This window comes from Oryzias latipes, chromosome 17, assembly GCF_053564925.1.
Source record: "Oryzias latipes strain Hd-rR chromosome 17, Olatipes_Hd-rR_3.1".
NCBI lineage: Eukaryota > Metazoa > Chordata > Actinopteri > Beloniformes > Adrianichthyidae > Oryzias > Oryzias latipes.
Genome location: NC_136253.1, coordinates 29409474 through 29435002, shown reverse-complemented (window position 1 = coordinate 29435002; position 25529 = coordinate 29409474). Strand labels below are relative to the sequence as shown.

The 25529-nt window shown below is 36.3% G+C and overlaps 3 protein-coding genes across 5 annotated transcripts; 1 reads left to right on the top strand and 2 right to left on the bottom strand.

Annotated features, from left to right (window-relative positions):
* Window positions 1–1672: 1672 nt before the first annotated feature.
* Window positions 1673–12120, bottom strand: ubxn7 (UBX domain protein 7). Its single transcript, XM_004079255.5, has 11 exons — window positions 11964–12120; window positions 10621–10774; window positions 10367–10431; window positions 10217–10282; window positions 9972–10084; window positions 9166–9312; window positions 8662–8752; window positions 6805–6935; window positions 6072–6534; window positions 5015–5094; window positions 1673–3989 (listed from the first exon to the last, which is right to left on the bottom strand). Exons 1-11 carry the CDS (start codon window positions 12067–12069, stop codon window positions 3828–3830), a joined length of 1578 nt encoding a protein of 525 aa, XP_004079303.3. The 5' UTR covers window positions 12070–12120; the 3' UTR covers window positions 1673–3827.
* A 1002-nt stretch (window positions 12121–13122) lies between these two features.
* ppp1r7 (protein phosphatase 1, regulatory (inhibitor) subunit 7) lies at window positions 13123–18887 on the bottom strand. The gene is made up of 10 exons (XM_004079254.5): window positions 18731–18887; window positions 17915–18013; window positions 16990–17045; window positions 16707–16772; window positions 16423–16553; window positions 16167–16329; window positions 15977–16093; window positions 15793–15897; window positions 15599–15685; window positions 13123–15116 (listed from the first exon to the last, which is right to left on the bottom strand). Exons 1-10 carry the CDS (start codon window positions 18768–18770, stop codon window positions 14940–14942), a joined length of 1041 nt encoding a protein of 346 aa, XP_004079302.1. The 5' UTR covers window positions 18771–18887; the 3' UTR covers window positions 13123–14939.
* Window positions 18888–21709: 2822 nt separating this feature from the next.
* si:dkeyp-13a3.10 (uncharacterized) lies at window positions 21710–25267 on the top strand. 3 transcript variants are annotated; one of them, XM_078935164.1, is made up of 7 exons: window positions 21710–21848; window positions 21924–21961; window positions 22587–22769; window positions 22847–23107; window positions 23192–23284; window positions 23541–23558; window positions 23874–25267. In XM_078935164.1, exons 3-7 carry the CDS (start codon window positions 22757–22759, stop codon window positions 23957–23959), a joined length of 471 nt encoding a protein of 156 aa, XP_078791290.1. In that variant the 5' UTR covers window positions 21710–21848; window positions 21924–21961; window positions 22587–22756; the 3' UTR covers window positions 23960–25267. The 3 variants fall into 3 exon arrangements, with proteins under 3 accessions (XP_078791290.1, XP_023821264.1, XP_023821263.1); XM_023965496.2 differs by having other exon boundaries at window positions 21728–21961; window positions 22850–23107; XM_023965495.2 differs by having other exon boundaries at window positions 21728–21961.
* Window positions 25268–25529: the final 262 nt, after the last annotated feature.

Sequence of the window (25529 nt, the reverse complement as noted above, 5' to 3'; positions counted from 1 at the left end):
GCACCTTTCAGGACTTCTGGTCAGTCTCTGTCTGCAGACAATCAGCAGTGTTTGTTCAGATACGGCCTGCTGGGTAACAGCCAATCACAGCAGAGTGGCCTTTTGGCTGATCCATTTCACCAACATACAGAGACAATTTAACCTTTGAATCTGACCGCTCCATGTGGCCTGAACTCTTTGTCTTTACCTATTTTTCAAACCATTTATGGTTAAATTGGAAACTCATCGTAGTGTATATCATTTGGAATACTGTTTTTTGTTCCCATAAAGGCTTTGAACAGTAAAGCTGTTGTTTGTGGCCTCCTTCCAGATGAATGTGCATTCATCAGGGAAATCATTCAGCAGGCTGACATTTGAGTCAACATTTAAACGTTGCACGCTCACATTTGTCTTTTTTGCAAGATTTGTTTTACAAAAATTAAAGCTCTTGCCAATATTTTAACATATATTAAACCAGATACGTCATTTGAGAACATATTCTCCATGACGACAACGAAACATTGTTTTGAAACCTAGAACTAAAGGCAGGAAGATTCTAGTACGCATGGACAATTTGTAACTGTATTTTGAAATCAAGGTTGTGACCTCGTCCCACACAGTTTGCATCATTTTGGCTGGAAAGTTAGGGCAGATAAGCTTATCATCTTATTATTTTTTTTTAATTTTCCACAAAATGAAGAAGCTCAATTTTTTTTAAATGCTTCTTTTGGACCTTTAGATGAAAAACATTCAATGTTTAGGAGAAATTTCGACAGAGAATTGCATACTTTTATTTATCAGCCACTACAGAAAAAAGAGAAAAAAATATCCAAGTAGTACAATGTTGATCCAACTGAAAACTCGCAATGCATTATGGGTATTTAAGTTTGACCAAATGATGGTGAATTCATATCAATGTGGGGTCAAAATGCTGCAACAAAAGTTTGAAGCAGAGCTTTCTCTTTTTTAAGCCTTCTTTTATGCTGTTTTGAATAAATATTTTTGCTTTTTCTTGTAATTTTCAGCATAAAAATAAAATAAATGAGACTTTTGAGATCATCAGATTTAAAAAGAAATCTCAAATGTTGTTGAAACCACGGCTGCGTCCTGCTCATGACATCTGAAATGAATTTGATATGGAAACTGATGACCTGCTTCTGAATAGAGACTGAAGATTGCTCACCGGTTACACATTAACTTCCATCGATCCATCCCAGGAACAGCCAGAAGGCCAACAGATGACTGAGGGCAATAGCCTGTTATGCAACAGTTTCAAACAAACCAGGTTTGAAGTCTGCTGGCCTGATTGCCTGAATAAAAACTCAGGACTGACTGATTAATTTAGCTTTAATGTGAAATAAATGTGGGTCGTTGCTACTGGCCAGAAATTTCCACATTAATAATGGCATTTTTACGACATTTTGAAAAAGGTTGTTTCTGTTCACGAGGACTTTTTTTTTGTCCTTTACACAAAAAAAAAAAATCAGCTGGTTTGAGAATGTAAACTGCACACATCCTGGGGAGCAAACTTGAGCCATCTATTTGTGCAGCTGTGGGTGTTTTTCTTCATCTCTGACCATTGTCCTGATCTGACTCTCCCAAACATCAGCTGGGCTCCTCTTCTTTAGTGGAATAACAAAGACAACCTGAATAACACAAGTCAAGTGAAAAATCAAACACCAATTACAATAGCTGTAAATCAAATGAGAAGCTTTAATGATCAGTTTTCCCTGTTGGGTTGTGTTTGGTGAAAGAAAAGATCAGATCCTCAAAGTGCTCCTACTGGAATGGCTTCTCTTCTTCTTTAAAGCAATAATATTCACCAAATATATCACCATCAATGATTAAACAATCAGGAGGGGTCTCTCTCTCTGATGGCAGAATGGAAATGATGTGAAACTAAAACCTTTGTGCCTTTTTTGTTTTTAAAGGTTCATTTTGAACTTTTTTCAGAAAAAAAAAACCTTTGTAAGTCTTTTTGTAACCTAAAAAGTATTTTTCTAGTGTTATTTGTTGGTCATGTTTCAATGGTTACTAATCCACATGGATTAGCCAACAGGAGGAGTTTAATTTGACCCGCAATCTCGTGAGTTTTGCAGAAACAGCTCGTCATCGATGTAATGGTCGGAAATGTCATCCTCTACCATATTTCCTGTTCTCATCATAGGATTTTATTTGTTGTTCTTCTGATTGCTTATACATCATTGCTCTTCCTGGTGTTGCCTCTTCTTGCCCATGGTTCAGTAGGGGTGGCGACACAGGGTTAGGGTTGTGCCAACTTTAACCTCTGCACAGACTCTGGGTACAAGTCAGTCGGTGAGACCGTAAGACATACTTTAATTAGCATATTGTTAAAAAAGAAGGGCAGAAGATTCTAGTTTGAGGGCCAACATTGTCCATCTTTTTATAAGAATTCTGACTAATCCTGAATCACGAGGCTGTAAAGACAGATTATAGAGTCTAAACACATCCTCTCAGGGTCCATCCACTTGCAATGGGTGCACTCTTCTAAGAAAAGAATTGCAAGGAAAAAAAAAATAAAGCACCACAAGAATTGCGAGTTTAGCATGACGATTGGAAGCTTGTTGAACCAGACGAGATTTCTGAAAAGCCCAAAGAAAGAGTTCAAACCCTGCACTACTGTCCTTATAAGTCACCTTCTTTTTCGCTGTTGACATTTAAGGCACATTAGCACCACCAGATGACCCAAAGAAAAACTGGAGAGACAAAGAGCTGGTCAAAGCTTACAGTCTTTTGTCTGACTTTGACTTTCACATTTTTTTGGAAGGTTAAGAGCACTAAAACAATGCGTAGAATTCTAACAGAAGTCATAATAGAGTTTTCTTGTATGTAAAATAAATGTATTTAGATAAAAAAAAATTACATTTTATGCTGAATGTGTCCACCTTTTTAGCCATTTCATGCAATATGTCCAGTTAAGTGGTGAATTTAATTCGGGTCAAAAATTCAAATTTTAATCATTCCTTCATTCACAAAACCTAAATTATAAAAAAAAAAAAAAAACAAAGTAAAAAGGATTCTGCTGGTTCTTTTTTTTTTTTTGGTAGTTATATTTCAACATCAGCATTTTGTTGGCAGCATATAGAAAAAGGAAGGAAACAAAGACTATCGCTAAATATTAGTTTTTTTTCTAAGCCGTCTGTACATCGACTGAAGATGCGTACAACCTCCCATTTGTCATTTCTCTGTGTCAAAAATACCAAATACCCCACCCCCCCTTGTATCCTCTGAGCCTTTTTTCCAGGAATGCTCATACCTCCTAAATAATTACAAAAATCTCAACAATTACAGGAAAAAAAAAAGACAAGGACAGATCTCCCTTTACTTGTCCAATGTACAGATATAACAAGAGCTGGAAAATAAACTCTGACCTTTACCGTCCTTTTCTGGAAAGTAAAAGTCCTCGATGGCCTTTCATTAACCAATGAAGTGGTGTTTCAGTTTGGTGTCTTGTTTTTTTTTTTTTTTTTTTTTTACAGGAGACATGTTTGTTTTCAGTCCTGATGTGCCTCAGAGTTCAAAAAGCTGCATCAGAGTAAACCAGATAATATTAAAAAAATAAAGAGTGCTTACATCTGAAACAGTTTACTGGTCGGTTTAAAAGGACTACGAAGAAATCGGGTTTTCAGTGTGATGTCAGTACGGAGACTAGTGGAGTTATGTGCAGAAGTCCATCAGCTGTCCTGTTGAAGACATGGAGGAGAGAGAGAGCCGGGGTCCTCCCGCTTAACTTCCCCAAAAGAAAGTTATTCAGGTGTTGAAGCCAGTATCGTTACCAGAGAACATTGATGACATGGACAAGCTGATGGCCAACATGTCTGGGAGGGCTAGTTCCTCTCCTGCACAAATACAGTCTCCTGTGGACAAAGGCCTGCTTCCTGCAGCGTGATGTCATAGTCCAAGTGGGCGAGCTTCCTTCTAGGAAAGTTGGTGACGAGTTCAAAGCGTTCGTTAGGGTAACCCTTGGACTGGACGTGCCTGACCAGGGCCTAGACAAAAAACAAAACGGTTTAACAGCTGAGCTTTGTTTTACTAGAGTTAATATTTGCTGATATCCAGGAACTGTTCAAAAATAAAAAGGTTTCTGTGATACAGTGGTCCCTCGCTGTTACTCGTTTCACTAGGTTTTCTTTAACAGTATATTGTGTTCTGGATCCTGATTGGCTGTTGACAATCGTCAATCAATCTCTTCTATCTCTTCTGTGTGTCGTCTGCAGTAAAGAATGTGCTCAGCTTGCAGAATTTAGAGACCCACTCCAATGAAAAATGGCATTTTGTAGCTTTTTTCTCATGATGGGGGACATATATGAAGAAAATTAAACTCAAAATTGTATTTTCTGATTATTTATTTTTTTAAACATTGTTAATCAGGACGGGATGGAAAGATGAAGCTGCAAACGGGGCTCATTTGTGACGTAGAAAACAGAACCAGCAGGCCACAAGCTCCCTGGTTCGCTTCATTCTGATGCATCCACTTGTGGACGACTAGATCCATGTACGTCTTCCTCGTCCGAGCTGGTCTCGGGCTCAAAACTGCATGTCCAGATAGCTCCAATATTTATCACTATTTTGGTGGGGCTGTAAACTAGCCCTCAGCAGGGATTGAGGGATTGCTCCATGCCAACAGCCCCGCCCATAACTCAAGGGAAAATTTCTAATGCCCAAACTATGTCCTAGAAAAGGGCACATTTTTGATTTTGGGTAAAAATGGCATAATCAGAATTACCTTTAAAAAAGATTAAAAGATTGTAGTGGGTCTTTCAATAAAACTTCAATCTTTGGCAGATCTTTGGTTTCCTTCTAAAATACGTGTTTCTATGAAGGTTTGAACTTTGAAACAACAGGAAAGTGTAGAAATCTCAATGCCGGGCTGAGAAAAGTGTGTAGTGAGGACTTTTACCATCTTAAAACATCTATAATAACTCTTGCAGGTTATTTTTAGAACGTAACTTGACGATAATCGAGTGACCACTGTGTGTTATTTCAAACAGGGAGAAGTGTCGGATCAACTCACCAAAAGTTTAGCTTTAGAAGACAAAGAAATTTGCTCTCTCTGTCCATCGGGGTAGCGGAGCATCAACCTGGCTTTGGGACCTTCATTAACAGGAAAAAACACAGTTGGTTTCCAAACAGATAACAATTAAAAAAACGACAAAAACACTCAAAAAGGTGTCAAAGGAGTCAGCAAACATCTGTCTCTTCTCCGTTTGACCCCTTCTGTGGTCGTTTTTCCTCTCTGGTTAGTTTTAGTAAACAAGATTGAACCTCTTATAACTAAACCAATGCTTTATTTAGACGTGTTATCATTTGATGAATAATTCATTGTTAAACTATATATATGTGGCGATTCTAATCATGTACATTCTAGGCACAGACAAAAGAAAATTCACTGAATTGAGCTCAAACTTGACAGGGGTAAAAATGGTTTCATCACAGTCGGTTTCTGACTAAATTTTAGTGCATAAAAGCCAAAACATTTGGAAAAATAATAATCCACATTTAAAGTTTGATTGAAGGGAACTTTTCCACTGAAAAGTCAGCAGATTGCTCTAAAACATGCAGAGGAAGCAAGAAAATTGTCAACTGGATTTATTTTTATTTTTTTTTACAAACTACATGAATCATTATTTTGCTATTTTAGTTTTCTGACATGTTAAATAAATTAATGAGTTTAAACTTGTTGCTAAGATTTCTGTTTTATGCATAAAATAAGTCCTTTATTTTTAGTGTAAAATATAACTTCACAGTCGTCAATGTTACAGTGTGATGTAATGATAAAGTAGCTGACAAATAGACAGCTTTACTTAAATTCTGTTTTGTTTTTTAAGATTCCCTGAGAGATTTCTAACATCAGGCTGTTCTTCGGCCGCAGACAGCTGAAGCTGCTACCTGAAGCTCTGCCCTGGTTGGTTGCTGCTTCAGAGCAGTTCTAGACATGTTAGATCTCAGATTATCAAGTTTCAGCACATTCCCGATGGTCAATAGACTGTCTAGCCGTCCTGTTTATTGCTTTTTCTTTAACTGAGCATCAATCTGAAGTGTCTTAGACGATACCATTGTGTTTGTCTCACCATTGTCATCGGGACAGTCCACTTCACAGGCTGTGGTGGTGCTGATCTTGGAAGATGACGCACTTTCCGCTGGGGAGGAACAGTTGTTCCTTCCGGAGTCAGCATCAGGTTGAGGATGACGAACTGGAGCTGAAGGTTCCAGATGGTTCTTTTTGCTCTCCTCCTTTTTGTGACTGTGATTGTTTTCTTTGTACGGGGACTTTCTATAGGAAGAAGTTGAGCTGTCAGGTTGGAGACGTTGCTGGGCCGCTGAGGCAGTGAGGGGCGTGGATGGTTCACTGTCTGAGCCGTCGACAGAGATGGGTCCTTCGCTGTCGGAGAAGGCCTCCTCGTCCGAATCGTCTTCTGATCTCGGGGAGTCTTGGGCCTCAGCGACATTCGAGGACTCATAGTGGGTTTCCTGTAACGAGGCTCGGATCGCTGCCTCCAGCTGGCTGTCTTCACTGGCATCAATTAGACTCTCCTAGCAGAGAAAACAAAGTAAGACATCAACAGAAATGTTTATGAAGCAAACGTACAACATATCGGACTTATTTTGGCTTTAAAATATATATATATATATGTAAAAAATGATGTTTTTAAAGATAAATAATGATGTCTGAGATTATTTCCATTTCAAAACATAGCCAATTAAAACCATCTCAAACAGCATTTTAGGCACAATAACTGAAGCTCAGGGGAGAAGCGTTGATATAATGAGAACCAGAGGTGAAGCAGGAGATGAGAAACCCACAGAGCGAGCTCGTTTGGCAGGTGGTCCATGGCAGGACGGCCCGTCAAGCTGCCCGTGTTCTGCCAGGAAACCAGTGGCCTGCTCCAGAAAAGACGTCACGTCCAGCTGGTTCCACTCCACCATTTTTTGACCTGAATCAAAGTCAGTTTCAACAGAAGCGGTCAGAATTTGCAAGACATTCTATGTAAAAGTGTATAAACAGAGAGGCAGAGACTATTACACAACCATGCGCACAAAATATGTCTTCATCGGCGCATCAAAAATGTTCTCAACAAAAAGTCAAAGCAAACATTAAGAAAGAATCACATAATTTTAAAGCACATTTTGGATTTGTTCAGGAAGTTGATACCAACATTATATAAGTGGTAAAACATCAGCTTTTGTTGTTGAGCAATTTTCGTTGAACTGATTAGTCAGATGTACATGCATTCGCTGCCTGGTTTCCAAGTGCTGCCCACAAGGCCGTGCAACCATGAGGGTGTCATTCTGTTATACCATGATCTGAGTGAATACTCCATTCTGATTGGCTGCAAGGTGTCAATTAAAAAGTGATAATAAACAGCCAAAAGAGAAGTTCTGGTTAAACAGTCTGAATGTTATTTATTTTCAGGGCTGGCCTAAACGTCAGCTGGTAACCGGAAAAACAGAAACTCAGAGCAAAGTTTATATTTGTATTTTTGCTAATTAATCAAAGGAACTGTTTGTTGATACATATTTAATGATCAGAGTTAAAGATGAATATTTGTCCAATAGCAGCGAAACTTTTGCTTCATCGTCTGGACAAAAACGAGCGATAAATACTGCGTCACACAGCCACTATGTACATGTACGCACATTGCACAAATGACAATTTGTCAAATGTGAATTTACGTGGAAATGTGAGAAAAGTTGTGGTCTTTACGTGAAATTTTCACAGATGTATCACAACTGAACCATGAAAAACCACGGAAGAGGTACGAAAAAAACAATTAACATAAAACATGAACCGTTCGTTAATATTGCTCTGTTTATGTGCAACCTATTCATAATTTGGGCGTCAATTACAGAATATGAACGTAATATGTGTGCCATATACGCGATATTAAAAGTTATACATCGTTGGTACATGCAGGAAAGTCCATTAGTTATACGCGGAACAATTGAGGAAAGCCCCAAATTTGCATCTGCATCTCACAAAAATCACGCATAAGATATATGTAATAATTGCGTATCAACTACGTAAAAATATGCATAAACATGTGCATAATTCCCAGCCAACCAAAAATTCTCAACAGCGGAAAACCGGATTCACGTAACAGACATCTGCGCACAACAAACACAACCACACACCTGTGAACTACGTTTATCACACATGTAACACAAAATACCAAAATGTCATACATACAAATGCGCAAAACATGGTTAGTGGCTGTGTGACACGAAATTAAGAGCTGAACTTGCCTTCAGAAATGATGCTTTATATCACTTAACATGATGTTCAGCATAGATTCCACTTTAACCGTAAAAATGAACAGTATCAAAGCACTAATGATTCATTTTATATTTATTTCCTTCGTAGGTGACCATGGTATAAGCAGGATAATGACCTTCAAGGTCGGAGGACTGCTCATGCCTCTGCGCTGTCCATTAATTACCAATAATAGACACCTCGCCGAGCATTATTCCTAACATGTACGCATTTATTAAATCTCCATTTATATTCAAGCCTTTGACCGTTAATACTCTACCTGTTTTGAGGAAAGATTTTCCCTAAAGTTACTTTACTATTAGCTTTACTGGATTTTCAAAACCCTGACACTTGAACTTGTTTTTTTTTTAAAAAGAAGCAAGCAGCAGTTTTGACTTCTCATCACTGACCTGTGCGTGGATCCAAAATGGAAATGTAGGGAAACTTGTTCAACTTATAGAACTGAATGTATCGCTGCCCCTCTTCACTGTCATGGTAAACCTGTCAAGGGAGAAAAAAAGGACATCTACAATTCCTGATATAATTTACATAGTAAATGGTCAGTGCTTTATACCTATTTTGTTGTGAATTTGGGACATTACTCAACTAATTTCCAGAAAAATCTTTTTAAAACTTTGTTTAAAAATGTATATTTTTCTGATAAGACTAGACAGCCACCTTGAGGATAACAAAAGTTCATCGTTTGTTTATTTTTTCCAGTTGAAACACATTTTTATGGCCATTATCGAGTCTTCCTGTCTAACTTAAGCTCTGTAGTGTTGCTCTTAAAAGACACCTAAAAACCAGAATCGCTGCGATATGTTATCATATTACTATATTTGGCACAATTTAAGATTTATGCCATCTATATTTTTTCTACTTCCACTCAGCTTGACAAAGAAAGAACAACATACCTGCCAGAAAATGAAATGTTCTCTGATTATGTTCTTTACTGCGTCGTTACTCCATACATCCCTGTTCAGACATTGGCAAGCAAAGTCCTGAACATTCTGAATATTGATCATCAGCCACTTGTTTTCCAGCTGTCCACAGTCTTTAGCCTGTAAGACACAAACAAGAGAAAAAATTGGAACATTAGGTGGAAGAAAACATTTCAGGATTAACAGATAAAAACTATTTATCAGCAATAATACAAAAGTAAAACAAAAAAGACAGGACTGCTAGCTGCAGGCTAAGAAAATCTCTGTAAAGGTCACTCATTAAGCTAAAATTGTTAAAGAACACAACTACTGACTTCTTTCACAAAATACAATGACATTTCAACATTCTTTGCCCTTTTGAACCATGTCTTTTAACTTTTAAACAGATTTAATCTATGGGAAAAGATCCCTAACAAAGTGATTAACGCATTAATCTCCACTTTTACCCAAATTACGCTTTTCAGATTTTTTTCTTACTCCTGAAATATGGTACAGGTGTTAGACTTTGGTGGTTTTTATGTCTAACAAAATTCTATTTGTTTATATATTCTGACCAAAAAAAACTGAATCATGGTTTTATTCTTAATTTGATTTCATTTAAACATTTAGCTTAACTAATTATTTTCCATGTTTGGCAATTGTCTTTCAGAAAGTACCGTATGTTATTTAGCTTTCATTCATTTATAAAGCAAAAACATCCATTTTAACTGTCTTAACTGAATCCCTTCTTTGAAGTGGATAAAAGTGGGGTGTAAAGTGAACCGGGGCCGACTTCTTACTGTCTCAAAGCTGCCTTTGTGCATGAGCTCAATAGGGGGACGGAAGAGGTCTGCCAAGGTGCTCAGTTTCTTATCAACAGTCCCGCCGTTGCGAAGCTCCTGCTCTTGTCGAACTAAATGGTGAAAAACAAAAAAACATTCAAATTCATTACATACTCACAATATAAAAAAGGACAACAATATATTCTTTTGTTTAAAAAAATGATCTCCCACTGTTTAGAAGTTAAAACATTTTATACACCCACTTGTTTCTGTCTGGAAGTCTCTGAAGCCATCAAATATCGATCGAGCAGGCCGTCTTCGCTTAGGCACTAAATATGTGACAAGAACACAAAAGTGCTATCATTAGGCAGTTCTTAGCCAGGGATAAAATTACAGAGGAAGCATTCAAATACCTCCAAATAATGGTTCTGGTTCCACCAATATGTCTTGCTTCTGGGGAATGGGAGCGCGTACTTCGCTGTGAAAAGAATCCGATTAAAATATACATTAAATTACCAAAAAGGTCAAATCAGAGCCAAATTCCCATGTAAAAACACACATCATTGATTCTGAATGGATTGCGCAGTGCTTCAAGGAAAATATTCCACCTTTTCTTATGGAAAATATGACTAAAAGGAAGATATTTTTAAAATGTAGCAATGCTCACTCTGTTGGGGGAGCTCTGCTGCTCGATGCCGCTGAACTTGAGCTGGTGCTGGGTTCCTCTGCTATTCCTCCTCCATCCAGAAACATGGTTACAGCCATTTCCAGGTTGTTGTTGCATGCTTCAAGCATGTGTTTTCCGACACTCTCTGTGGCCCCTAGAAGTGATGGACACAAATTTACCGATTATTAAGGTTATTTGATCATGAAGTGCTCAGAAAAAAACAATAAGTAAAAAAAGGTGTCTTTTTTCTTCATTTAAGCCAAGCTAATAAGACATTGAACCTTTAAAAAAAAAGTATTATTACTAACTCATGACATCACATCATATCATAATAAATAAAAAGCTAATTAGAAAAAAAAAGCTTACATTCAAAATCCTGAAAAGTGCTTAATAACGTGAAACCAAATGACAAAACGACCTGAAAATTTGCCATGGATTTGATGATTTGAATGCATATGCTTGACATGGACATATGGAGGTTAATAATTCAGTAAAATAAAACGATTAATAATACAAGTTTTAATGTCTATTAAAAACCGGATAACTAACAACACTAATAACAGTTTAAACATAAATCTTTAATATAAATTATGCTCATATTTCATTACTTCCACGCATATTAAAAAGCACATGAGTATATTTCATACGGAGAAATTCATTATCGAGGCTGGATTTTCATATTTTTGTTTCAAAGCGCCGATCCCCCGCCGGTCCCTTCTGCGCATGTCCGTTTCACTTTCCAACACTAGCAGTCCCTCAACTGAATTTCCTCTCCTCTTCCTGTTAAATAAGTGAATTCTATAACGCCATTCATCAATTCTAAGGAATACGAGATTGTTTAATACCTCAGTGTCAATATTTTGACACAGAAACCGCGCAGAAACCGTGCAGAAAAAGCGCAGTTACTGTAAGAGCCGCGGCGAAGGTGACAGTAACGCAACATGAAGCCCTGCTGGTGATGAAGAAGAGTAATGTAGAACCGACGTCCATTCCACACTCCCAGACAAGAACCCACGGAAGAAGAGAAGAAAAACCCTTTCTCTGGTCTACGAAAACTCTATCTCTCATTAGAACATCAGGAAAAATACATTAAAAAACATTCTAAGGTAAAATATGATTTGTAATGGCGGTCTTCGTAACATTTATATTAAAAGAGTCTTTCAAGAGTTCAGCTGGTTGTGCTTTTTTCCCTCTGCAAAGCATTGACAGCGCAGGAGAAAGACTAACAGCCCGTTTTGCCAATCTGCGCACCTATACAGTGATTTAGAGTACATATACCTTTACTTTAATAGGCATCCAAACCTTCCCAATAGTTCAACCGCAAAATAATACTTTATTTTTACCTGTTATTGCTGTGAATTGTTGTATTAACCCGTTCACCCCCGGAGCTGAGGTGTCTCCGAGCGCCGCCATCTTACCGCCACAAACAACAACACACATGTGACGCATGCGCGGCGGCGTCTTTCTGCACGGCGCCTGCTCCGTACGTAACGGCAGTCTGGATTGTGGGTCGTGTAGTTTATTGGTACTTTTTACTTTTTGTTGTTAAAAGCACAAAAAATTATAAAATTTCTCATTGGAATATAATTTTTTTGTTGCAGTGCTTTTTCGAAGTTACACAATTTTAACTCTTATAACTTTTTTTGCGGATCTGGATAGTAATATATTACATTGACTCCGTTATGAGTAACTTTGTGCCTACCATACTTTTTACTTTTATTGGAGTACCCACTCTTGTACAGTCAGCTACAATGGGCTATATTCACCTACGTGTTTGTAAAATGTCTACCATTTATTCTTGATGCATTATAAATGAGTGTGTTAAAGTTTGGGAAATACAAGATACTGTGGCAACATTAACAAACACCAAATAATTTTTAGGGGTGACAAAATATGTAACTGTTTCTTCATGGGTAATGCCAATAAAATCAGCTCTGCTGGTCATTCCACAAAGCAAAATAAGACTTGAAAAGTGTAATGATAACGGTTTGAAGACCCTCTCCAATGAAAATCGTGCACTTGGTGTTTGAAATACATATATAAAATGGTTTAAGATCAGAACTGCATTTCTGAGTACTTCTTTGTTCAAATATAGATGGATTATGAACAGATAAAAAAATGCAATTAAAAAAAAGTTACATAGCTAGTTTTTAAACTTTAGGTATTAATGCCAAGAAAGCTTAACATAAAAAAAACCTGATGTGACAAAAGCTGTCTAAACGAGGTTTATTTTAAATGCTCACAACTTTGTGGATTTAACCAATTTGAGAAACATACTATAGTAAAAATATAGCACAGAAAATATTACTACAGATTTCATTCATATAATGTACATAAAAGTCAGTTGTGCACCTTCTACACAATATTAAGCTCTTATCGGTACCAATGTCAATCAAATAAGGTCAGAATTTTGATCTTTGTCACAAATTAAGGCATAATCATAAACCTAAATGTCAAATTAGGCTTCAAAATATCTTTGACAATATAAAACCACACAAAAACTTGCCCTTTCATAAGTGTCACTTTATTATTTGCATAATACATTCAGTTCAAAAACAGCATTAAATAAGTAAAAAAAATTTGAAACTAAGATAAAAAGCTGAAAGCAGTTTCTGTAAATTCTCTTCGAGTTGCAACATCATCTTTATCTCAATTTTGACATCACACAAATTGGTTAGACTGATTGGCAGAAACAAACGTTTACAAAGGGAAGATGATAGCACAGGCTTAAGACGTGAGAGGTGTAATCTACAGGTTTTTAACTCCACGCTCTTATATTTCAGATTCCTAGGATCAGTTCCAAAATTTAAAATAAAAGGGCATATTCATCAGGCGTATTGGAAATGCATAACTGTCTTTAGGATAGTCTTTTAAAAAGCCCCACCTGTTATACATCTAAGAATTAAAGCAATAAATTGAGATTTAAATTTGAGTAGCTGATTTCCTTTTCCTAAAGTTCTAGGATACACAAACCCTTTTTTTTAATGTTTTGAAATGTCGAAGTGGTTCCAAATAAAATAGTGCACTTTCCACCTCTGCCTCTAGTGCATCTCTATATTAAGTGACCTCTCAGCTCAGAGTTGTTGAATCATTTCTACATAAAAAATGTCTTAAACTACATTATGAGCACTGAAGCATTCTACAATGAAGACTGCAGAAATACTGTTTCCAGCGAGTCAAACCAACATTAATGGGTCTACGATAAAAACACAGCATGAATACTTCAAACCAATTCTACAAGCCAAAAATGAGCATGGACTGGTTTATCTTACAATGGCTAAACAAGAGTTCAGTCCTGGAAGAAGAAGATCAAAACAAACAAACTCTACATTCAACTTGTGCTTCACAAATTGCATGTTCGAGTCTTTTCAAAAGCTGAGGTGAAACGAAGAAAAGCGTGTTCAAAACTAAAATGCAGCCACAAAAAAGACAAACCACTGAACCTAGAAGCACTGCATTGTTTTACATTCTCATACGCTTTATTTTCTTACAGAGTCGACTTTTTGTTCAGCAGGAAATGGATCTAGTAATCTGTGATCTCTTCAGGAAAAAACATGGACAAGGAGGTTGAACATCCAAATGTGCCCTTCATTGCTGCAGCCAGTTTATTAAAAGTTACACACTAGTACGTTTTTTTCCCCCCTTAAAGATAGATTTATGCAACCAATGAGGTGTAAATATGTAGTCTGTCTTAAGGCTTCATTGTGGACGTCTTACTGCTAAGTTTGATACCCTGCTCAAGAAATGTTAGAAATGAAGCAAAAACAAAACGTTATTAATAATATCCAACGAAGCAAATGTTAAGATTACATTTTAAACTACATGCAAACGGAAAAAAAAACAGCACAGAAATGAGAGCAGCATTTTCTTCCCCCAAAAGAAAAAATAAACATAACGGAGAAATCCTTACAATGACCATAATGACACGCCTAACCTGGGAATGATCATTATCCAATTTCAAGTATAGAGACTGCCTTCCTACGTTTTTGTTTTCATGGACACTGCCGGTTCGACTCTGTCTCCCAGATGAAGAGAAAAAAAGTGTGGAGGAAATATTAAAGTAGAGGGTAGTTGTTTTCATTTTCACAGTTGTGCCTTAATAAATAAAAGCTTCCACAGAGGAGCACAGATCAGGAGAAGAATGTGTGCATACGAGCATTTGCTCGGTGAGCCATAGATATGTTTTGGGATGGAATGTATATTTTACATGGAGTGACTGGGAAACGGAACGTTTCAAAACGTGTCGGAGAAGGTGGCGTGTGTGTGAGGGGGGGATGGGGGTGCACGGTGAGGTTGGATAGCGGCTGACGCGCTACAGTTTAGAATCGAATAAAGGTGGCGTCGATCTGGCGCACACTGGGCAAGGCCAGCATGATCTTTCTCCGATACTGAGGATCTTTCTGCAGCGGGTTTCTTTCAAGGTAGACTGTTTCCAGGGACTTGGCGTTCTTCAGCTCATCCAGATCTGACCAGTTTTCTATCTGGTTATCATTCATCTGTGGAGACATTTAACCAAAACACAACCATCAGTGCAATAGAAATAAACTAAGGCATTACCATTACCTGAAGTGCTGATTAAAAAAAGACACATATATACATATCATGTTTTTAACGTGTTCTTGTACATTTTCTAATGATGGGAGACACATGAAGACAATTAGGCTTAAAATTGCATATCTGATTAGTTCTCTATTCAAATCGCTGAGAATCAGGAGCAGATGAAAAAAGCTTGTAGTTGTGATCCAGGCGGCAGCAGCTAAAAGGGTTGAGAAAGTCGGCCGGCGATCGAAGGATCTGCGGTTCGATAAATTCCAAACATGATAAATTGTGTGGTCTTCTGAAGTAAGCAGGACCTGGAAGCTACCTGAAGAACCACACGCTCGCTCTCTTAGTACTAATATCACCATCTCACAGTAACAGACACATCAGTTAGCAGTGAATTTAGTCTGCAAACTAAAAAAATAAAAATGATGATTACCCAGAACTCCTGCAGTTCTGTCAGATGACTGATGTTCTCAATTTTCTTTACTCGATTGGCAGCAATATCCAGCGTTGTCAGCTTTTTCTGTAAAAAAAACAAACCAAAAAAAAGTTCAGCCTCACTTTATTCTTCAGCCTAAGAAAAGTAGTAGTAATTTTTCCTCTAAAGTTCTGTGAGAGAGTTCAACTCACATTGTTTTCCAGGCCTTCAATGACCTCGATGCCATTGTGACTCAGATAGAGTTCCTTCAGGTTGACAAGGTTCTGAAGCCCTTCTATTTTAGTAATCCGATTACTCTAAAAATACAAATACAACCAAAATTGATACTGATACTTGTCTCAGAACTCCCACAAAAAGGTGCGTTTATCACATTACCTGAATGCTTAAAACAGAGAGGTTGTGTAAAGCATCAAGGTTCTGAAGCTTATTTATTTTATTCGTGCCAAGAAACAAACTCGTCAAAGATGTGAGGCCGTCCAGGTTCTCAATGACCTGTGAAGAAAGTCAAATGGCATAAATGTGTGAGAAAGGAACCTCAGAGCTGCAAAGATCCATCCCTTCATACCCGAATGCGATTAGAGCCCAGCTCCAGCATCTCCAGGAAGCTGAAGTGCTCCAGGTTGGCAATGCCGGTGATTTTGTTGTGAACCAGAAACAGTTTTTTCAGCTGAGTCAATCGCTCCAGATTCTCAATCTTCCTCAAAATGTTGAACGACACATCAAGCTGCCTGTGGGTTCATTCAAGAAAGTATCTTCAGAATTAAATGAATAAAAAAAAAAAAAAATCGGTATGCAGGACATTTGGTTTTTTCCTAACTTACTCTAACTCTGTGAGGTTGTCCAGGTTCTCCAGTTTTCGGATCTGATTGTCGTAGAGATCTAGTTCTCGCAGTGAGCTCAAGCTCTCAAGGTTTTCTATCTTTTTGATTAAGTTCTGTCGTAAGGAGAGCGTCTGAGAAATCAGAAGAATGGGGGGGGGGAAAGGAAATAAGCCAAACAGAAAGGGAAACATGTATCCTTACTTGTAAATGCTATTTTATTTGACTAAAATGTATGTGCAGTAAAAAGCTAAATGTGTCATTAGAAGTGAACTGGAAAGACTTACTTTAGCTTTCTGTAAAACCTCAAGTCCTTCAATCTTTCCAATGCGACAATGAACAAGATCAACGTCCTGAAGGGAAAAAAAACAACAACTGACTACAGCTTTTGTCCTCCATGTCAAAACACAAATAAAAACACCTTCTCTTTTTCTATTTAGTGTAGAAAGCTAAAAACATGTGGTAGTTTTTACATCTATGATCACATCAAATGATTCCAGAAAAGATGACTGAAGAAGCTTGCCTTTTTATTATATATATATATTTTTTTTAAAGAATAAGGCTTCTTACCTCTTCTTCTGGGTCCAAGGTTATGGTGTCCATGTCAACCGGTGACTCTTCTTTACCTTTACAGAAAACACATAGATCTTAAAAAAATAAAATAAACTTACTGCCTAAACCCAAAACATTTTCCATTATTAGCATCTAAAGAAAAGCAAATCTAAACAAATGACCTCAGCTGATAAAGGGCTCTTAAAGTTCCACTCCAATCAACTTTTGATCCAAAGGGTCTTTATTTATGATTATGCCGTTTTTAGGCTAAATCAAAAACCTGTCGTTTTTTTTTAGGACAGTTTCTGCAGAGCAGCAGGAGTTCATCAGAAATTTGCCTTTTGCAAAATTATGATCCCCTGTTATAGCGTGGGCGAGCCTGGACTCATTTCCCATCATCCCTTTCTTTGCATTCTTCCCCCCACTAGCTTAAAGCTCCTCACAACCCCAACCTAACATTGGGCACATAAACAAAACATATGATGTCTATTAGACGGACACATTGTGGATTTTCAACTTATAATTGCAGGTCATCCTAAGGTTTTCATGAGCAGATGAGGTTAGAGCTCAGCCTGGTTGTAGAAATATTAGAATAAAAATCATGGAAAAGATTTGAATAAAGATCACCCATGTTTTTTTTTCTTCATATTTTTTTTTAATACATGACAAAACAAAAGTTTTTAATGGAATGCAATACGCTTCCTTTTTTATGATTCACAGTGATTTGAAAAAAGAAATACTCCAAAATGTAATTTTACATTCTGATCATTTGGTTCTTCATTAGAATTACTAAAATCATTTTGTGTTTAAATATGAAGCCTCACCAGGTACCCCTGTTTAATACCTACTCATCTAAACAGACAGATATGTATATGCATACATTGTTAAATCCGTGTGGCATGCTTCTGAATGTCAGACTGTGTGAAGTGTGTCTGCTGCTCACTTGTTGTTGTGGAGGGCTGGTTGGGGTCCACATCGCCATTAATACTCTTCCTCCTGCTTTCATCATCCCCGGACTCTTCAGAATCACCCCTTCGGTCAACTACAGCAGACCAAAACAACAACAACAAAAACGCTTTATTAATCCTAAAGACATTTATTTCTGTTATGTGGGACTGACATTCACATAACATTCTTCTTTCTCTTATCTTATTGACACAAAGGCTTGTTTCTCGATTGTCCAGGAGCATATAACGAGTTTCTGGCCATCTTCGTTAATAAAAGGTTAGAGTATGTCGTGCATTTGGGAGGAAAAGGTGATCAAATGAGTTCAAATGTGTACACTCAATTACCAGCGATAACTCCAAAAAACACCCAAAAGCTTAGGAGTCTGCAAAACAAAGATATCTTTGGCGTCTTTCATGTTTTACAAGCACTAATTTTAAAATACTGCTCATTTAAAGCTCAACATGCTAGTTTAGCTAACAAACAATCCCAAGAAAAATTCAAAGCTAATATGTCTAACGTAAACGTGACGATTTTAATTTCCATATAAAAATATTCAACTTAAAAAAACATGTTTGTTGAAAAACTTGGGGGGAAATTATGTCGCTAAATACAATACGTGGATGTTGACGAAAGCTAACGTCTAAGTTAGCTTGTTAGCCAAACAGACATGGTGGGGTAAAGGTATTCTAGAACGACGAAAATACAGCCACGCCAGTATTTTACACGGTCCTTTAAACAAATGCTTATTTACAGGGCCCACACAATCATAAACGATACAACAAAAACAAAAATTTTAAATATGTATACTCACCTTCCATTTCTTGAAGCTCTCCAACAGACTGAGAAGCCATGTTTAGTGTAAACGCACCCTGACAAGCGCACAACCGATCAAGTGGAGCGCAGTACCGCGGCTGCACACTAGAGGGCGGTAAAGCCAAACACAGGAAATTTCCAGTCTTGCTGTGGTTACTTCAAGGAAAGTGCATATTATTATTATTATTATTATTATTATTATTATTATTATTATTATTATTATTATTATTATTATTATTATTATTATTATTATTATTATTATTATTATTATTATTATTATTATTGATAATGATGATAATGATGATAATAATAATGATAATAATAATAATATATCCAATACAAGCTTGCTTCTTCCCACTCCCTTTTCAAGCAATAAATCAAACTCTACTTACTTCAGTTAATGATCACTGTATTTAATTAAGCAAATGTGATTTAAGTGACATTTTTGTTTTGTTTTCTGTCTTTGTAATCTATGCATTTCATCATTTCTGTAATGAGTTTGATAAATATGTGTAAATTATTTATTGCTTTGACTACAATCCTTGAAATAAATCAATAAAATCAAATCAAAAATCAATCTCCTCAGGTTAGTTTTTGCTTCTCTGAACTCAAAAACCAGAGCTTTGTTCCAGGATAATTTGGTTTCCGTTCCATCGGCTAACTTTTATTTGGCTAATATTATATCTAACATTAAATGGAAAAAAAGTCTGGTCTTTACCACAAAAATTCACCTTAACAAACAAGGTCAAATAAATCCCTTTCAAACTAACGCACAAATTTTACCCAGCAAAACATGATCTAAATTTAAAGTTGACTTTTTTATCCCTTTTGTGAATGTTTTATTTGGTTATTCCTTATCACCAGTTTGTTTTAAAAAAAATTATAATACTTATATTTCTGTTCTAAATAGTTAAGAATTTCGAAAGTTAAAACAATGTTGAATTGTATTCTGGACTTTGTTTTATGCTTGTATTGCATTGTTATAAACTTTCTACAAATGTAAAAAAAAAAAGACTTCAAATGTACAATAATTTAGTATAACTTTTTTTATTTTTTTTGGCATTTCATTTACTATGGGTTACAATCGCTTTGTCCTATTTTCCCTATGCCTATTGGGAGAATAAACCTCTTTGAATGCAAAAGTTGTGCCTTCTTTATTTTTAATGGAATAGAAGACATTTTTCATAAACATCCTCTGGTAATAATTGTGACACTGGAGAGAACTGTCAACACTTGACACAATGTCTGACTGGATTCAAAGATTTGGATTAAACAAATATTTTGATTATTAATGTAATTTGAAAGATGGATTAGCTATTTTGAGGATTATTTCAACTTTTCACATATCTGCAATCTGTGTAAACTTTTTTCTGATATGATTTGCTGATGTAAAAACAGAAAATGGGAGCACAATTCAAGTTGATCCAGTTTTGGATCACACACAGTAAACCAGTAGGATTTTTAAGAGCTCTTTCTGTTTTGTTCCTACATCCGATTTCTTTTAGGAAGCTTTCTATTTCAGGATTTTTATTTTTCCTGCTGTCGTCTGAAAATGTGAGGTCACCACAACAACTTACATAAATCTTCCTTCTTAGAACACAGTACGGCTGTCTCAGAACCACAGATGTTGTTTACATTTTCCAATGACAAAAGGATGAATGTTCTGGACGGAATTTGCACGTTAAGGTGTACACATGTGCTTTGTCAGGCAATCAGTGAAACTTTCCGACTCAGAGAATCTTAAGTTTAAACACTTAAAATACCCGATGGCTTAAAAGGCCAAATGTTCTTTTTCTTAGACAATCAAGCTTTTTGTTTATTGGAAAAACATCAGATAAGGTTTAAAAGTTGTACATTCTGACTCAGAGGGAGAGATACACAAAATGTTCCTTGTTATCAGAGAAACAAAGACAAGAGGTTGTGTCTACAGAGAACCAGCAGAGAGAACGTAAAAACAGGTCATCTTGCCCAAGATTTTGTTAAAAAGTGAACCAAAAAAGAATAACTGACAACTGATTAACTTTTGACATAGATTACCATAGAAATACTCTTTTTTGAGCTAATATATAACCACTGAGAAAATACCCAGACTTAAACCTTCTTAAGTTAAATTGTTTTTTAAATAATTTGTACCAGGAAAGTGAATTTCACAACCGAATGTTTGTGAGCACAAATCTGACATAGTTACCCAACTTTCTACCATATAAATTCAATATTAAGCTTCTGTATTGTGTTCTGCAGTGGACGATTGGGTGTTTCTGACTTATACGTTTGCTTGTTGGGTTTGGCAGAAACAACAAGGAGCCAACCACATTGTTTTGACTGCTGTTCTGATCTTAGGATGACAAGGCAGTACCTGCTCCAATGTTTCAGCTCAGTTTCATTTATTGCTAGGTATAGGACAAAAAACACCGGATTTTTAAATACAGAATCTGCTCCCAACATTTATTTGAACCAGGATAACACATAATTTTGGAAAAATTAAATGAAAACTACTGGAGCATTGCAGACAGTGGTGTCTTCACTTATGCTATGCTATAGGAAAAAAAGGGCTTAATGATAAATTGCCACAATCATTGAATAGCAAAGAGATCTGAAGACATGGAATCACATTGACACAAAAGGCAAAAAAAAGCCCATCTGGTTTTAAAAATTACTTCTTTGCCTTTAAAACTTGGAAGGTCTCATTTCTATTTCTCATTTCTGCTTTTTTAATGTTTATTTCATTATAAAATTATATTATTATCATTATTACTATTATTATTATTATTAATATTATTATTATTATTATTATTATTATTATTGGATATAGCCAGGAACAACAAATAAATAAAACTATATAAGTAAGTCTGCCGTCAAAGATTTGTGAGAGTTGGTGATCAAATCGACGTAACTGCGCAGGTGCAAGATTTACAGCCAATCAGAGGCGGACATTTAAAAAAATTCCTGAAGCGAAAGTGAAGCTGAACGGCAGAGACAACAAGACCATAATGAGAGGGGTGGATCCCGCGGATGTCCGTCTGTTCCAGTTTGTTGACTCCTGTTTCTCTGTGACATTTAGAAGTTAATGCGCTTCTTTATTTGCACAGAGCTTGTCAAAGTATCTACATACATTTGTGTGTATATTTTGTCTAGAACAAAATGAGGATCACAGAACTACAATTTTGCTCATTTATTTATTTTCTATTAAGCCAATTATCGCAGGGCGATCCGGTCCTCCCTCCTGCAGGTAAGATACAAATGTTTTCTGCTTACAACTTGACATCAAATATTTTGAAAATGTCACACAATTAATAAACTGACCCAGAATAAGTTAAATATAAATCTATCAGTCAGAGTGGCGATGGTTTTTATAATTTTGCGCAATTTGTGCTCTTTAAAGAGTTTACATTTTAAAGAAGCAAATTGGCTCGACTATCTTTTTTTTTAGTAGTTTATCTTTTTTTGTGGCTGTTGTTATTCTGCTATTCACTTGTGACCTATTACAAGACGTACAGATGTATTACTCCTAAACAATAAAGGCATGTAAATGTGATTCCGAGAACTTTTTTTTCTTAAATAATGTAAAATAAAAAAATGTCAAAGAAAATAATTCAATTCCCAAAAAAACAATAAATGGATTACATTTGATCTTTTTTCATCTGTTCTGGATTATTATAGGATTTCAGGACATTTTCTCATACATACAGTCATACACACATACACATATGCACATACAGTCATTTTTTTCTACTGCATTTGCAATTTACAGATTGTTTTTTAAAGTTGCTATACTTCTGCAATCACCCTAACAATGATCCATCCTGCATCTGAACACTGGTATTTACTGCAAACACCGTTCGTTTTGTCCTTAGATGCCATCATAATCCAGATCCAGCACTCGGGAGTGGTGGGGGGTAATTATGTTGCTGAGCGGGTTCTTCTTAATGGTGTGCCTCTGAGCAGCACGAGTCAGGAGGTCAGCAACATCCTCCAAAGTTTGTCAAACAAAGAACTTTTGCTGTTCAGTGCTAGCATCAGTCAGATGCCAGCTTTAAGTAAGTTGTCTTGCATTTCTGCTCTGCAGTTATGTTTTAAATTGCGTTTCATGATCGTGTTTTGTCTTTACTGCTAGCAGAGGGTCATATCATCGTTTGCCATCAAGAGTGCATTCTGGAGGGACATCAGCTCCATTGGACTGACCGCGTCTTTTACAATGGCACAGTCTATCTTAGTCTGGAGCCCAACGGCACATGGACAGCTCTCGTGGCACAAGCAATGGTCCTCAAGGGGATTTTGGAGCCGAATGGACATCACACAGAGTCTGAAAGCACACGGCTGCAGAACGGTTGCATGCAGCTCATGAAAGAACTGAAATTTTCAGACAAACCATCAGGTACGTTCTCCGCCTCTGTTTCTAAAATGTAAAACAAAAGTGCTCCTTTTAAAGAGAATGTCTTTCTTTTTCGTTTTTCTTTAGGTTCAGGAATCTTTTTTATTCAAATTATTATTCCAGTTTTCGTTGTATTCGCTGTAATGTTCACACTGAGCATTCTTGTTTCCAGAAGTCAAGGTAAGTTGTATTCTGTTTTTGCCTTTCAGTGAATACGGTTAAACAGCTTATGAATCTAATCTTGTTGTTCATAAAATGTTCCTCTCAAAATTTAAAGCAGGAAAGTCTCATTTTTGCAGCTGTTTAAAGTGCTCAGCTTTTTAAAAAAAAAAAAATTTTCAACCCCCTTTATATCATGATTGCCTGTACTGGGTCTTTACGACAGGAAAATGTAAAACATGATCATGTGTTTGTCTTTTTTCCTCCCTCTGTTTAGGTTGGACATACCCTGGAGGTAAGAGAAACAACCACCCGTCTGTTTTTATTTCAGTTTTTCTACACTTGTCAGCTGACGTTCTAAGAAGATTGAGAACAAGTTAAATATTACAATACTTGAAACCCCATACCCTCCCTTTTGATGTCTGTTTATGTATTTTTAGACCAGTCATGCATGTTTTATGAATCCAAGTAAGCCAGTAACAGTTTTTGAAATTGTTTTGGTGGTAATTTATTTCAGAAAATGTTAACATCCTCATTTGTTCCTATATATTTCACCTTGGTTTCCCCATAGAGTACAGTAATACTAATTTGCTATTGTGATTCTTTGCAGGTGTCATTGCCTCCATTATTCATTACCCTAAGAACTTGAGTAACACGGATCCATACACAAACGACTATGGTTACAGCACTCTGTGATTTTAAACATCATCTTGGTCAGGGGTTGGCTCTGGAGCCACACTTTTATCTCTCAGGTCCCTGGAGCTTTTACAAACAAATTAGTAGTATTTAATGCAAATGTGTTTTAGGCTAGTTACTTATTCCAGTTTCAAAAAGCATGATGATGCTGTAAAAAAAAAAAGAAAGGGGGGTTTTCTCTTACAACTCGTCATTGACCCAGTGCAAGCTTATTTGAGAAAATTTAAAGAATAGTATCTGAAGACAACAGAACATTCAATGCTACATGGGCAGATTTGCTTTCACTGCTGTTGAGACTGGTTTACCAGTGTGCTTAATATGTGATGGGGGAACTAGCAAAAAACTAAATGTCAAAGTCTGCAAAACGTTTCCAGAATAAACATGCAGGCTTTGCTCAGAGGTTCCGATTGAGATGAGAGAACTGATCGTTTTTTTTTTATCACGTTTTTTTTTATTGTCCAGTAAGGCAACATGTAAAATACGTCATTAGACTCTGTATCTGTTCAATTGGTATATTACTAGTATTTGTAATTCTGAGAAGCAAAAAGCAATCAAAACCCTGTCTGTGTGTGAAAGATTGAATATTTGGATGTAAAGTAAAACCGCCTGGCTTCTTTCGGTTTCTATTCTTGTTTTTTATGTGTATTTGATATTTGCATTTCTTCTCTTATTTACTTTGCAGCAAGCAAGCATATTTTACTATACAATGTTCGTGCATCTATATATTTGGAGTCATGTAAATGCATAATCAAAGAGCATAACAAAACAATGGAATCCTTGTTCACCTCCACACCCTAAATATTAACTTTGCCTTTTTTTTTTAGTTAAAAATTTTCTGTTTCATGCAAAATATATATATTTTTTCAGAGTTCACAGATTTCACAAACTTACTTTTTGATTATGCTCAGAATAAGGACCAAAAGTGTTTCATTTTATGTTATAAAACATTATAAAACAGGTTTTGTATATTTGAACCTAGCAGTCAAACATATTGTTTAATGCATTTAACTCTGATATTTCTGGTTTAGGTCTGAACCACTCCATTTTAAGCACTTTAAAATGCATGTATTATACTCACACTAGAGCTTTAATTATTTCACTTAAACACTAAATGAATGTACTGTACACGTTGTATTCGTTGTAACTGTAATTTCTTTTTTAACAAATGTTTTAAGACAAATGGAAGGTTTGAACTATGAATTTAAGCAATTTTCTTGAAAGGGTTTCATCTTAGTGCCTACTTCCAAATATGATCAATTTTGCAAACTATTGAACTGTGTAATTAAATGACAAACACTAACTATAAAACAAGTTTCTGTTTTGCTTTATGGTCTTTCTTTGTAATGACGTGTAAAAGTCATGCTTCTTTGCATTTTTATCAGAATGCTTTACAAAGGTTTAGAGAAGCAACCTTTGTTCCAATACTGATGTTGATCAGCTGTTTGTTTTTGATTAACGAGGGATTCACAGGTGGCTGAATTATGCTATAAGACAAACATTGTTCCCTTGTTTTAAATGTGTGTTGTGCCTCACTGAGTGAGAACAGTGACAGAATTTTGTCACATGCTTA